The sequence below is a fragment of the Typopeltis vanoorti genome, chromosome 22 (genome assembly GCF_054136105.1).
Source record: "Typopeltis vanoorti isolate ZY-2024b chromosome 22, IOZ_Tvanoo_1.0, whole genome shotgun sequence".
In the NCBI taxonomy this organism is placed as follows: domain Eukaryota; kingdom Metazoa; phylum Arthropoda; class Arachnida; order Uropygi; family Thelyphonidae; genus Typopeltis; species Typopeltis vanoorti.
Window position 1 is genome coordinate 35,305,212 of NC_143570.1, and position 15,312 is coordinate 35,320,523.

The 15,312-nt window shown below is 34.4% G+C and overlaps 1 protein-coding gene across 7 annotated transcripts in view; it reads left to right on the forward strand.

Annotated features, from left to right (window-relative positions):
• Positions 1-15,312, forward strand: part of LOC150094297 (protein mono-ADP-ribosyltransferase PARP4-like) — an 879,331-nt gene that overhangs the window by 647,713 nt on the left and 216,306 nt on the right. For 6 of the 7 annotated variants that reach the window (XM_090411811.1, XM_090411815.1, XM_090411816.1 and 3 more), the window contains exons 26-27: positions 4,341-4,445; positions 4,868-4,951. In XM_090411811.1, the coding sequence (XP_090267937.1) occupies positions 4,341-4,445; positions 4,868-4,951 (189 nt within the window). The remainder of the gene's footprint in view (positions 1-4,340; positions 4,446-4,867; positions 4,952-15,312) is intronic. The other variant, XM_090411812.1, reaches the window with a different exon arrangement.

A 15,312-nucleotide genomic window follows, 5' to 3' on the forward strand; every position in this document is an offset into this window, starting at 1 on the left:
TTTTATAAATATTCTTGTAATTTTTAATGAATATTGTTAAGTAGTTATGTATCTAATTATCGGCCTCTCTTGCATTCAAAGCGCCAGTATGTGCCGTTGCAGGTTCTTACGCATTTATTCGTTTACTAACAAGCGAGGGCAGTGAACGCTCCGATTCTGATCTGCGCACCGCTTTGAATAATAGTCTATATCTTCGGGAATTTTTTCGAATTTCTTGATAAAAAGTTTGGAACAGATTTTTAAAAGTACATACTTTCAGAAAATAATATTAAAAAATCGATTTTTTTGATCCTCTAAATAGTACTCTCTCCTTAAAACTATCAAAAACTTACAAATTAGCAAAAAAGAAAATGCCATAGAGGAAAAACCTGGCGTGATAGAGAAAAATGGGTTTGATATTTGAAATCAGCACACCTAAATTAGTAAAAAACGAGTCTCATATAAAAGTCAGCAAAAATTGTGTTGGACTGTGTTATTCAAGAAAAAATGGAAGAGTTTGTGAACAGTAACCAAACCTGGGGATTCAGTGGCAAACCCTGAAGAAAACATTGATTGATTCAGCCAGAGAGGCATATGGTAAGGTTCTCTGGAAGGATAGAAAAATCAGAACTGCGTGGTGGACACAGGAAGTTAAAGAGGTAGTGAAGGAAAATAAGAAAGGATATCAAAAGTTCCTGGCAAGTAAGTCAGCTTTTGCTCTTAGAGAATACAAAGACAACTGTAAGAAAGCTGAAGAAATGGATGAAAGAGTTCTGTAAAAGGAATTAAAGACGATAAAGGTGACATGAAAAATGGAAAAAAAGATATCCTTGAAGTTAATATATTTAGTTTAATCTTTTATCCAAGTGTCAGCAAACAAAGTTTGTGCCTGAAAGTATCTTCAGGACTGGGGTAAGGTTGTACAACACTGGGCAACTAGTTGGAAAGGTGGAGCAAGCTAACATCACTCCTATCTCAGTATCTCCCATAATGCAAAACACATCTCCTTGAAAATATGTATAATGTTATGCATTCATTAAAGGAAGGGCCACTACCCAGACTTGTTTCAACTTTTATTGAGGTCTCTTCAGTGGGAGCCAGGCCCAAGTGCAGATACCAGGCAGAAGCATTAGCAAGGTCATCTCTACCTATAGGAGTTGCCAAATGGTGTGCCACCTTTTTATTAAATTACTCTGGATTTAGAGAAAGATGTTGAAAGTTTATTTTTCACTTGGTTAGTCTATTATAAATTTAGTTTAATCCTTTATCCAAGTGTCAGCAAACAAAGTTTGCACCTAAAGTATCTTCAGGACTATGGTAAGGTAGTACAACACTGGGAAACTCGTTGCAAAGGTGGAGCAAGCTAACATCACTCCTGTCTCGCTATCTCCCATAATGCAAAACACATCTCCTTGCAGATATGCATTAACATTACATATCCTCATATTATGCGTAACATTATACATATCCACAAGGAGATGTGTTTCGCATTATGGGAGATACTGAGATAGGAGTGATGTTGCGACTGAAAGTCCTGAAGATACTTTCAGGCACAACTTTGTTTGCTGACACTTGGATAAAGGATTAAACTAAATTTATTATAGTCGTCTAACCAAGTGAAAAATAAACTTTCAATATCTTTGAAGTATGGAGTAATTAGTTCAAAAAATTTCTAAATGAATCAATCAGTGACAGCACAGTGGTAAACAACACTGATCAGGCATGCAATCAGGAATACATATCCATACTTCGAGTAGAAAAAGCCATCAAAAGCCTAAAATGTGGAAAGACAGCTGGATTAGATGATATTTGACCAGAAATGCTCAAGTATGGAGGTATAAAAGTCTTACAGTGGCAGCACCGCATAGTTCAGAGGGCCTGGACAGACAGACGAATTCCAGATGACTGGAATAGAGCTCTCCTAGTACCCATATATAAAAAGGGAAATAAAACTGAATGTGAGAATTACAGAGGTATTTCTCTACTGAGTGTTACTGGTAAGATATATGCAAGTACACTTGAGAAACTTGAAAAGGATTGTGGAAGAGAAGCTTGGTGAAGAACAAGCTGGATTCAGGCCAAATTTTCACTTTACGACAAATAGTTGAGAAATCATGGGAATATAAAAGATCTGTATTTAACTTTTGTCGATCTGGAAAAATCATATGACAAGCTGCCAAGAGAGAAACTATTCAATACGCTACAGTTATATGGTGTCAATGGGATATTATATTAATCAGTACTTAGTCTTTATTTGAGTTGTAAGTCAGCAGTTAGAATTGAAGGAAGTGATGTTAGCTCAAATAAGTACAGGAAGGTAGTTTAATGTTAAATCTGGTGTCAGACAAGAATGTACATATGCCCTCAGTTATTCATTATCTATATGGATCACATTATAAAGGAAAGTGGTATTAAACCTGATATCAAAATTAGTGATGTTAATGTCAGCTCTCTGCTTTATGTAGATGATGTTATACTTCTAAATATATCCATTGCAAGTCTGCAAGATTCCCTGACTAACTTGAATAACTGTTGTAATAATAGATATGATATGAAGGTCAGCATTAAAAAGACAAATACAATGAAAATAAGCAGAAGCATTGAAAATATCAACTGCATTGTGAATAGAGAACCTATAGAACTAGTAAAACATTTCAGCTACTTAGGCACAATTTTTATTGAAGATGGTAAAGTAAATATGGAAATAGACAACAGAATCAACAAAGCTGATATGGTAGGAAGTCAACTGAATAAATGTATATGGAATAAGAGATAAATTAGTCAAAACACTAAATGAACTGTATGGAAGGTAGTGTTCAAACCATTTTAACTTATGGATCTGGGAGCTGGGTTAGAAGTAAAACACTTGACCAATGACAAGAAACCACAGATATGAGAGTCTTGAGAAAGATTAGGGGTGGGAACTGATGACATCAATGGCATCAGTTCACATGATGGGTGTGAACTGATGACATTAATATCATATTAAAAATGAGAATATTAGGAAAGAACTTGACATGGTTAGCATTCAGGAATGTGTTAGTAGAGCTGATCTCAGGTGGTATGGTCACTTAAACACAATAGGAGAAAAAAGATTAGCAAAACAAGTGTTCTCTGCCAGGTTGGCAGGAAAAAGACCCAGAGGACGACCAAGATATAGGTGGATTGATACAGTAAAAAGTGCCTTAGAAGTATTAAAGATACCAAGCTATTTTAAACCTGGTTTTACTCCATTTCCCAAGTAAGCAAACAGACAAACAAGTCAAGTTTGAACCTGCAAGTGTTGCAAGTCTAGCTGACCCTGCACATAGTGCAAGACCAAGGCAACTCATGGTAAAAGTAGAATAAGCTCTGATCACTAATCTTAATATTTACCCTTAATGCAAAGCACATCTCCTGGAGGAGATGTGTGATGCTTTGTATCAAAGGCAAGGGGCCACTACCCAGACCGGTTTCGACCTTTATTGAGCTCTCATCAGTGGGAGCCAGGCTAGAAATACCAAGATTTTAGAAATACAGAGCTTATAAGTATTTTACCAGAACAAGTTACCATAAGGTGTTTTAACCTTATTAAATAAAAATCTCAGGAGGAGATATAAATGTAGAAAGTATTTTACCTTGGGTATAATAAATGTTAATTAATTACTTGGGAAATGGAGTAAAACCAGGTTTAAAATAGCTTGGTATCTTTAACATTTATTATACCCAAGTTGAAATACTTTCTACATTTATATCTCCTCCTGAGATTTTTATTTAATAAGGTTAAAACACCTTATGGTAACTTGTTCTGGTAAAATACTTTCAATCTCTGTATTTCTAAAATCTTGGTATTTCTAGCCTGGCTCCCACTGATGAGACCTCAATAAAGGTCGAAACCGGTCTGGGTAGTGGCCCCTTGCCTTTGATACAAAGCATCATACATCTCCTCCAGGAGATGTGCTTTGCATTAAGGGTAAATATTAAGATTAGTGATCAGAGCTTATTCTACTTTTACCATGAGTTGCCTTGGTCTTGCACTTTGTGCAGGGTCAGCTAGGCTTGCAATACTTGCAGGCGCAAACTTGACTTGTTTGTCTGTTTGCTTACTTGGGAAATGGAGTAAAACCAGGTTTAAAATAGCTTGGTATCTTTAACATTTATTATACCCAAGGTAAATTACTTTCTACAGTGCCTTAGAAGATAGAAATATGAGATCTGACAAAGTTGGAGTCTTAAGAAGTAACAGATTGATTTGGAGGAAAATTGTAGTTAGGAAGTTATTAATGGTGTAAATTTTTCATGTAGTACTATCATATCCTGTAGACCCCTTGGAGGGTACATATCAGAAATTTAATGATGATGAATAATTTATTTCCCTACAGCAGTTGAAATCCCAGAAGAAGTTGAAGAGGGATTCATAAGCCCAAATGCATGCTTCTATCAGATGCCAGGAGAAGAATTGCAAAAAAAAATAAGAAGCTTATCTAGTAAGTCTAGTAACGTTTTGTATTGGTAATGTTTTTAACTTATGCTTCATTCATAATATAAACAAAACTTTCTGTCTTCTTCAAAGCAAAGAGCCTTATGGGTCATTTTGGTGATGTAAATCATATAAAAACATGAATATTAATGATCCATCCTTATTTCAAAGCCAGATATATGCAGAAACTTTCAAAGTTTTATTTATATTTTGCTTTGAAATAACGATGGATCTTTAATGTTCTCTTTCTATATGATTTCTGTCTTATTTTTCTATACTTGACCTACTTCACTGATTTTCTTAAATGTCTTGCTCTCGCCAAAATGATTATTTCATGGTCACTTTTACCAACGGGAGGTATATTTGATTTATAAAATTTCATTTAAATAAAAAATAATTATTGATTTGGGATAATTTATTTACTTACAGTAGTTGAAAGCCCAGAAGAAGTACAAGAAGGATTGAGAAGCCCAAATGCAAGTTTCTATCAGATTCCAAAAAATGTAATAAGAAGTAAGTCTAGTCACTTTTTGTATTGGTATGATTTCTTATCTTAATCATCATTCATAGGGTAAACAAAGATTTTTATAAAAAAATTCTCTTATTGGTTGTTAGCCTGTCATCTTTAAATCACAGAAATTTTAATATTGGTTGATCAGGAAAAATATACTTTTCACTGTTTTTTGTATTCTGACTTTTCCTTTTAATAAATAATAAATTACACGATAACCACAGTAATTAAACTTTAATCAAATAAAAATACAAATATTTCATACTGAAATTAACAGGACATCAGTGTAGACAACAAGCAATTAAAGAATGGAATACAAAATACATAACAGTTGGTGAATTACCAATTAAAAACTGTTGCCACATGTAGAAATTAAAATTAATAAAATATTATTAAATAATTATTAAAAACTATTTCTTTGATAGTTACATAAGATAAGAATCTCCCAACATTTGGAGAGAGAGATAATCATTTCGATCCAGATTTGGCCGATGTAAAAGGCTTCGCAACTTTCTTTGAAAATGCCTTCATATTAAACTTGCATCTGTGGAGAAGACGAGCTTTATCCCACTGGATATTGTGTTTAGTGTCAATACTATGTTGTGTCAGACCAGACTTTTGAGGTTTCATGTATATGATACGATATTAATGTTCATTCATTCTTTTTTCCACAGAACGGCCTCTTTGTCCAAAGTACGTTAAATTTCATTCACACTGTATCTGGTAAATGCAAGCTGATGATAGAGGTGCCAGTTTGTCTTTTGAGACAAACAAACAGGTGAGAAATTTTGTTGATAGGAAAATATGTGGGAAAGAGATGATATTTCAAAATTCTACCAGTTGTTTCTGAGATGCCAGAAATATAAGGTATTGGAACTCTGCGGTCTGTTGAAGAATCCTGTGGTGTTAGAACATAGGAGTCAATTATCTGCTGGATGCGATTCATCCCCAACCCTCTCTTTTGTTTCATTATGTTGATGATGCCGCATTCTGAAGAGGAACTTACTACATTCCTACCACAGATCAATAGCCTTCAACCACACATTCAGTTCACCATGGAATTCTTTTTTCATTCATTCTTTTTTCCACAGAACGGCCTCTTTGTCCAAAGTACGTTAAATTTCATTCACACTGTATCTGGTAAATGCAAGCTGATGATAGAGGTGCCAGTTTGTCTTTTGAGACAAACAAACAGGTGAGAAATTTTGTTGATAGGAAAATATGTGGGAAAGAGATGATATTTCAAAATTCTACCAGTTGTTTCTGAGATGCCAGAAATATAAGGTATTGGAACTCTGCGGTCTGTTGAAGAATCCTGTGGTGTTAGAACATAGGAGTCAATTATCTGCTGGATGCGATTCATCCCCAACCCTCTCTTTTGTTTCATTATGTTGATGATGCCGCATTCTGAAGAGGAACTTACTACATTCCTACCACAGATCAATAGCCTTCAACCACACATTCAGTTCACCATGGAAAAAGAAAAGGTTGGTAGTTTACCATTCTTAGACATCCTTCTTACATGCACAGCCTCTGGCAATTTATCAGCCGGTTTTTATCGAAAACCTACCTTTACTGGCAGATACATTCACCAAAGGTCTGTTCATCACACCTCTCAAAAAATTGGTGTTATCAAGTCTTTAATTAATAGAGCACATAAAATTTACTCCTTTCCCTCAAGCTTACAACAAGAACTTTTCACTATCAAAATGTTAACGTAATTTAATGGTTACAACCCTAATCAAATCCAGCAGATAATTGACTCCTATTTTCCAACACCTCAGGATTCTTCAACAGAATGCAGGGTTCCAATCCCTTATATTTCTGGCATCTCAGAAACAACTGGTAGAATTTTGAAATATCATCTCTTTCCCACATATTTTCCTATCAACAAAATTTCTCACCTGTTGCCATCTAAAAGACAAACTGGTACCTCTATCATTAGCTTGCATTTACCAAATACTGTGTGAATGAAATTTAACATACTTTGGACAAAGAGGCCGTTCTGTGGAAAAAAGAATGAATGAACATTAATATCGTATCATATACATGAAACCTCAAAAGTCTGGTCTGACACAACATAGTATTGACACTAAACACAATATCCAGTGGGATAAAGCTCGTCTTCTCCACAGATGCAAGTTTAATATGAAGGCATTTTCAAAGAAAGTTGCAAAGCCCTTTTACATCGGCCAAATCTGAATCGAAATGATTATCTCTCTCTCAAAATGTTGGGAGATTCTTATCTTATGTAACTATCAAAGAAATAGTTTTTAATAATTATTTAATAATATTTTATTAATATTAATTTCTAGCATGCGGCAACAGTTTTTAATTGGTAATCCACCGACTGTTATGTATTTTGTATTCCATTCTTTAATTGCTTGTTGTCTACACTGATGTCCTGTTAATTTCAGTATGAAATCTTTGTATTTTTATTTTTATTTCATTAAAGTTAATTACTGTAGTTATCGTGTAATTTATTATTTATAGTTATGCCATAGGTATTTAAAGATTAGATTTTTCCTATTAAATTTTACACTATTTTACATAATTGATACTGCATCCATCCATAAAATACCAAAGAAGGCAAACGGAAGGAAGAGAACTTTTATGATAAAATGATTGAACAAATGTGCAAGAGTGGGATTATCATTTACATGCACAGGGCTTTCTCAGCTCACTTGGTTCCAACTATGCCCTTTGTTTGGAAAGGCTGGGTTCAAATTCCATCTAGGACAAGAATAATCTTTATCAGGTCTTTTCAGGTGAAGGTAAGTTAGCTGGACTCTTATGAAGGTGGCAGAGATTTTGATCCCAAATAACAAACACATCTGCCTTTGGACTCTTCCTAACACTGCAACTTATGCAGTAGAGGGTGATAGAGGAAGTGTCCAGTAGAATAACAATAGGCTCTCAACACCAGGTGATTAGCTAGTACATGACACTGTTCTCTGTGAAATTTTCATCTCTCACATCACTTCCTGCATTCCCACAGGATTATGATTGAGGCATGCCTTCACAGCCCTCATAAGCTGTTGCATCCTAATGCAGCATGGTTGACCTGATCTTTGGTGGTTAGATATGTAACAGTTAATAGTCAGATAACTAAATACTTAAGGAATTGGCAGCGTACACTAGAAATATAAATTAAATCAACTTTAATATATACTTTTCGATATTTCGGCAACATCACGTTGCCATCTTCATGAGAACTTAAGATAAAGACACGTGCATGCAAATACTACATAACAGCAAATGAGAAACGAAGTGAGGAAGCTACCGTTTTCCTAAAGTCTTGATGGTGCCCCCCTGGAGGGCTATATTAGATGTTCTTGGCCTTTGGGCTGAAGTTCTTCTGATATATGTTTCCCAAATTTGGGGCAGTCTCATGCATCCAAATTTGTTGAGATTTGGCATGTTCTTAAGGGCTGAGACTGATTCCGTGAATAGTCTTTCATATTTCAACTTGCTGCGGTGTATTACTGTGGCTTTCTTCCACCTTATTCTGTGGCAAGTATCCAGAGCATGGTCTGCAAGCCCAGAGTGGCTGTACTGGTGAAATCGGATGTAGTCCTTGTATTCTGAGATTCTGATATTTGCTGTCCCGTCTGTTTGGCCAAAGTAGGACAGTTTAGAGCTGCAAGGTCTACACGTGTCTTTATCTTAAGTTCTCATGAAAATGGCAACATGACGTTTCCGAAATATGGGAAAGTATGTATTAAAGTTCATTTAATTTATATTTCTAGTGTACACTGTCAATTCCTTAAGTATTTAGTTATCATGTTTAACCAGCATATAAGCCTTTCTACAAGAATTAATAGTCAGATACACAGACATTCTACTGACCCTGAGTGTTTTTAGCATGTTGAAAATAACAGGTGGCTGCATTCCAACCTTGTGAAGTACTATTACATGGTTCTCATAATTTCTCCACTTCATGTTAACCCTTACAGCTAGACCTCTCTCTCTCTCCTGATAAATATGCGAATGTTGGCTGCACATAGTACTACTAACAGAACCGAGCTTACGCAATTCTGTGAACAGATTATTGACCATGTTCACATTACTATCAAAATATTTTTCTTTTGTATACACAAAAGAAAAATATTAGATTATTAAACAAACTAATATTGGTTTAGAGAAATCATGCAAAAGTTGTAATAGTATTTACGTCAAGACTGTGTATCTGTAACTGTGTTGAGGATTTGTTTTCTAAGTTTCATACAGAAAATGGCTTCAATGGGAGGGACCACATTGCAAGTCTATCTAATTGTACGTATATTTTTCCTTTCTATTTGAGAGTGGGGCTTAATAAAATCAAAGTAAGACTTAATGAGAATAGAAATGTAATATTAACACTAACAGCGATGTCTGAAGTTTGAAGATGTTTTTTTCTTTTTTTTTTTTCCAAATCAAGAGTAATTTAGGACAGTAAATTTGTTATTGATTTTTCTAAACCAAGATATTAGTTTGTTTAATAATCTAATATTTTTCTTTTGTGTATGATAGTAGTGTGAACATAGTCAATAATCTGGCAAATACTATGATCTTTTAAATGGTCATAATAACCTTAAGAAAATTTACCTTATTACTCTTTATGAGAACAGAGTGATATTGATAGAAATGTAATAACCAAAGCTGATAAGGGTAATCCTTCTGTCATATTAAATCAAAAGGGTTTGGTCACAATACAAAGTAACCAACAAGAGAAGGAACGTATGTCTTACAAACTTTCAAAATTAATTGCCAAATGTGGAAAGTCACATACTATTGGCAAAACTCATCTTACCAACTATAAATGAAGTTTTAGATATAATGATTGGCCCAGGTAAAAGTAATATGATGTTGTCAATTCCTCTCAGCATTAGTTCAGTATCAACAAGAATCGACAAAATGGCAAGGGACATTGAAAAAAACAACTTTGTGATGGTGTAATGGCCTATGTGCTTTATATAAATACTAATGAAGAAATTCTTGAAAGTTTCTATTTGCTGAACAACTGAAAATTGACACAAAAGGTTCTTCAATTTTTAAGGTTGTTAAACTTTATTAATGCTAAAAACATTCCTCTCACAAAAATTATTGCATATGCAACTGATGGAGCACCAGCCATGATTGGTCGTCACCATGCATTTATAGCACATTTAAAAGAGATGCCAATTATCTTGACAATTCACTGCGTACTTCATAGTCAACACATAGTTGCAAACATCTTGCAACTTAGTGATGAGTGAAGACTACATAAGACTTTGGATGATGTTATTAAAGCAGTGAATAAAATAAAAGCGCAGTCATTGAATACCCTTATTTTTAGGGAACTTTGTCATGAAAATGAAGAATTTGAGCGTCTTTTGCTTCACACTGAAGTTAGACGGCTCTCAAATGAAAACTATCTGCAATGCTTTAATGATCTCTACAATACTGTTTTTGAACTGTCTTAATTCATGTGATGAGAACATGTATAATGTTCTAAAAAAAGAAAAGGTTGATATCGCATATCTTTCCGATATTTTCACCAAAGTAAATGAGGTTATCATCAAATTGCAGAAAAGAAACATGAATCTTATTAAAGCAAAGGGAATTATAAATGCTTTTATCAGCAAATTATCATTCTACAAGCAGAGTATTGCAAGACAGGATTTTCTGCAGTTCCCAAGTCTACAAATAAGTAGACTTGCCAGCCTGGTTGGCCAAGCGGTTAGTGTATCTGCTCTCCAGACAAAAGACTGCAGATTCAAATCCTGCCATGGGCATGGATGTTTGTGATTGTCTGTGGAAATACTCGTGGTGGGGGGCAGGCAGTATATGGCATTGGTGTAGTTGTGGTTAGTTGTAGTTGGTGGATTTGAGTGGTGGCGACAGAGAGATACAGAGTAGGTGTCCTCCCTCAATGAGTCTTTGGACTCCCTAGAGAGGGTCACTTAATAAAAAATAAAATAAAATAAAAAATAATAGCTGATAATTTAATATTAGATACAGATTTGGATTGTTATTGTTCCCATCTTCTGATACTGAAAGAAGACATGATCAGATTCAAAGACTTTCATGAGCTTAAAATACCAAATTGGATCATAAATCCATTTCTTTCTGATGCCACTTCTGTTCATCCAAATTTGTGTGAAGAATTTATTGACTTAAAAAATGATTTTGAAGCTCGAGAACAATTTCAGCAACGTGGGTAACAAAGATTCTGACCAAACATGCAATGCAAGTATCCTCAGCTTTGGCAAGAAATAAAATTACTGCTCATTGCTTTTCCTTCATACTTGGTCGAGAAAGGATTCAGCGTCATGTTGCTATTATTAGCTAAGCAGCGAAATAGATTGCAAATAATATTGACAGAGGAGATGACACTTTGTTTGTCGGACATTGAACCTGATATTGAAAAATTAGCAGTATCTCATCAGATCCAGGATGGCCATTAATGATTGGCTTATTAAATACAGTAAGTTTACATCTTTTTTGAGTAAAAATTAATTATTATTATTATTATTATTATTATTACTACGGGCTACTCCAGGGAGTCCTTAGACTCATCGAGGGAGGCCCAATGTCATTAATTTTTAATTAACTATAGTTCAAATACGGTGATGGTAATTTAAGTTTGCCTAATAATATATTATAATTATCTTCTTATTGAGTCTTTAACTTACTGTAAAATTGAGCAGGGACGACAGGCCATACGAATAGTTGAAAGAGGGGGTGCAAAAAAAAGTTAAGAACCACTGGTTTAAGGCATGGTTGGAGGTATACATTCAAGCAATAGTGTGCACCTCCCACGATGAGTCCCTGACTCTGTGCAGGTCAGATATTAATAATAATAACTTTTTAAATGTCATACAGTGTTCTCAGATTATTAAGCAAAACAATTAACATTTTGGCTTAAGAAAAATCATTAGCAAAATGGCACTTTACCATGTTAAACAGTTCTTTTAAGAGCTTCTATTTCTTTCTGTGAATATTGAATTTTGTTGGTTTTAGAGTTGATAAGAATATTGGCTAATTCAGAGGAAAATGGAACATTGGCTGCAACCATGCGAGATAGATTAAACTTATCACATTCATTGTTCGTTACTTAATGTAAGAAAATTGTCTTGGTGCGATAAGAAAGTTATAACATCAATTGAGGAGACCGATAGCTTCTTGTGTTAGTTTACATTAAATTTACAGCCATATAATCTCAGCATAGTTATGACCAGCTAGTTGTTGGAGAATTTCAAACTTTTTTTAATAGTACAGTATTATATTTTTAAATTCTTTTCTTGCTGCAAAAGATAGACCACATTTCTATATTTAAATTTTTATACCATTGTCAAGTATTGATAACATTTTTTAAAAAAACTTAACAATTAACAATTTGTTTATCTACTAAATTTAAATTTACCCATTTATTTGTAAATACACTAGACTTTAAACTGAAACTTCAGTTTAAATTTTACGTAGGTAAGAATGGATAGGGTCTTCATATCTTGTTAGGAAGGTTAACCTCTTGAGCTCTTTTTCTATTTTGAGATTCCACTTTTTATGTTTAGGTGTAATATTGTCATAATCTTCAAACAGGCAGGTAGTCTTTGGAGTTTATTCACTCTTATTATTTAACAGTATTAAATCACAACACCTTAAGAACATAATAAATAAATCTTCATAGCACCATGAACTTCAACAAGTACAACTACTTCATTTCCACAAATTTAGGAAGCAATCATCTCAAGTATATCTTCAGCCAAATCCAGATGGATGCTAGGATGGAATGCTGGTTCTTTTGTCCATTACAGTGTTAATTTATTTTAACAATTACTTGATTACTAGTGATGTGCACATGATAAATGTTGTTCATACTCTTGCTGTTTGAAAAGCAGCAATTATCAGCAACTTAACAAATTATTTATATCGTTCTTTTGGTGATATGACCTCACCACCTGTTCTGGCCTTTACACCACCTTATTATTATTATTGTATTTTTTTATGTTTATAATTATTTAATACCAATAAATAATTAAATTAATCATTTCCAATGCCTAAGCCTTGCTACATAACAGTGACATCATTTACCACAAACTTATTCTAGCCTGTTATTATTATTATTACATGACACCAGGGAGTACAATGACTTATTAAGGAAGGGCACCTACTCTACAACTCTGTCTCCACCACTCAATTCACCAACTACAATCATCATATACACCAATGCCATCTACTGCCCACCACCACTGCTAATATTTTCACAGACAATCAAAACATCCATGTCCATGGCAGTAGATTCGAACCCGCAGCCTTTTTGACTGGAGAGCAGATACGCTAACCAGTTGGCCAACCAGGCCAGCTCATTAAATTACTCAATGTACATTATAATAATATTTTATTCATACTTATTCATTATAATAGCATTTTAATACATACAGGACATTGTAAGTTTATTATTAATATGTTTTTAAAATACATTCAATTTAATGGACTTTCAGCAATAGCGGACACTCCTCCCCCAATTAGTCCCTTAAGTCGAGGGCCTATCATATATCCTTTTCTTTTGGCAGTAATCTTTACTTGTTTCACCACTTCCCAAACAAGTACCTCATGATCACTCTCACTAATCTGCAGCAGCGTTAATACCTCATGAACATTATTCATTACTCTAGTCACATGCTGCTTAAGATATTCAACATATTCACTCTCCATGTTCTTGTATACAATCTCCTCCTTCCATTCTAAATTCCTCTAATTAAAGTCTCTCATCAGGATTACCTTTTTATGTGCCCAACCAATTTACCTAAACATTTCACAATCAGTATTCTCTACATTCCCTAGCCTATAACAGCATCCTATCAAATATACTAGCCTGTTAATTTCAGCTTCACACCACACAGATTCAAAATCTGCTCGTGTGCCATCAACTTCCACATTTTGTGGGCACAATTTCTCTTCAATTATTAACAATGTTCTCCATCCTCTATTTGCCTTCCCATCCTTCCAGAAAATTGTATATCTTTCCATTTCTATTTCCATATGCACATCATCCACAGGAAATGAAGTTTCACTTATAACGATTATCTTTGGGCATAGTGACTCAATCCATGCAACAAACTCAGCTCTCTTATTTCAAATACTCCTCAGATTTGTGTACAACCATGACAATCCACATATGGCCATTCTACCAACATCAACAATCTCTACTCTAGCCACTATACCATATCTATCTCTTCGGTCTGACCACTCCTGTGTTCCTGATCCTGACAATGATTGTCAGTCGTATCTATCTCATTCTCACCTTTATGCATTCCACACCTTGTCCTGCTGCAATTACATCTTCAATCTCATATCCATCTTCCTCCTGAAATACAACCCATTTGGGTTTATTGCAGGAGCAAGATGGATAGATGTGCTATCCTACATCACAAATGCCCTTTGATCATTGTAGAAACCTCTTGATTCTGTGCCTTCTCAGCCAAAACAATAGCCCTTCTAAATGTCCAAACACCAAACTTTTACTAAACTGCAATCCATCAACTTTAAACTATTCCATCTTTCATTCAAATTCACTTCACAGATTTATAGGGATGGCTTCTGATCTCAATTTTCCGATGTTCCACACATATACTATCTTTTTTGGTTAGGTATTTAAGATACATTTCCGTTTTGTTAACAAAGCTAAAATAATGTATAATAACAATGTATAGCTTTCTGTATAACATATAATAAAAATGTATAATTTTCTTTCTTTTTACTTTCTACATTCAATTCATTGATCATTTGTTGAAATTCTTCAGCAGAATTTCTAAAAGAACAATGTCATCAAAAAACTTTATGATTTTGAGAGTTTATTTTTCACTTGGTTAGTAAAACTTGGTTAGACTATAATAAGTTTGGTTAGACTATAATAAGTTTAGTTTAATCCTTTATCCAAGTGTGAGCAAACAAAGTTTGCACCTGAAAGTATTTTCAAGACTGGGGTAAAAAATAAACTCTCAACATCTTTCTCTGAATCTGGAGTAATTTAATAATAAAATTGTACACCCTTTGGCAACTCCTATAGGTTGGGATGACCTCTCATTGCTTCTACCTTGGTGTCTCCACTATTGGGCCTGGTTCCCACTGACGAGACCTCAATAAAGGTCGAAACCGGTATGGGTAGTGGCCCTTGCCTTAATGCATAGCATTACACATATCTGCAAGGAGATACAGAGATGAGATAGGAGTGATGAGAGCTTTCTCCACCTTTGCAATGAGTTGCCTGGTGTTGTACTACCCCAGTCCTGGAGATACTTTCAAGCGCAAACTTTGTTTGCTCACACTTGGATAAAGGATTAAACTAAACTTATTATAAACTTTATGATTTCTTTCCTATTTATTGTCATTCCTCTAT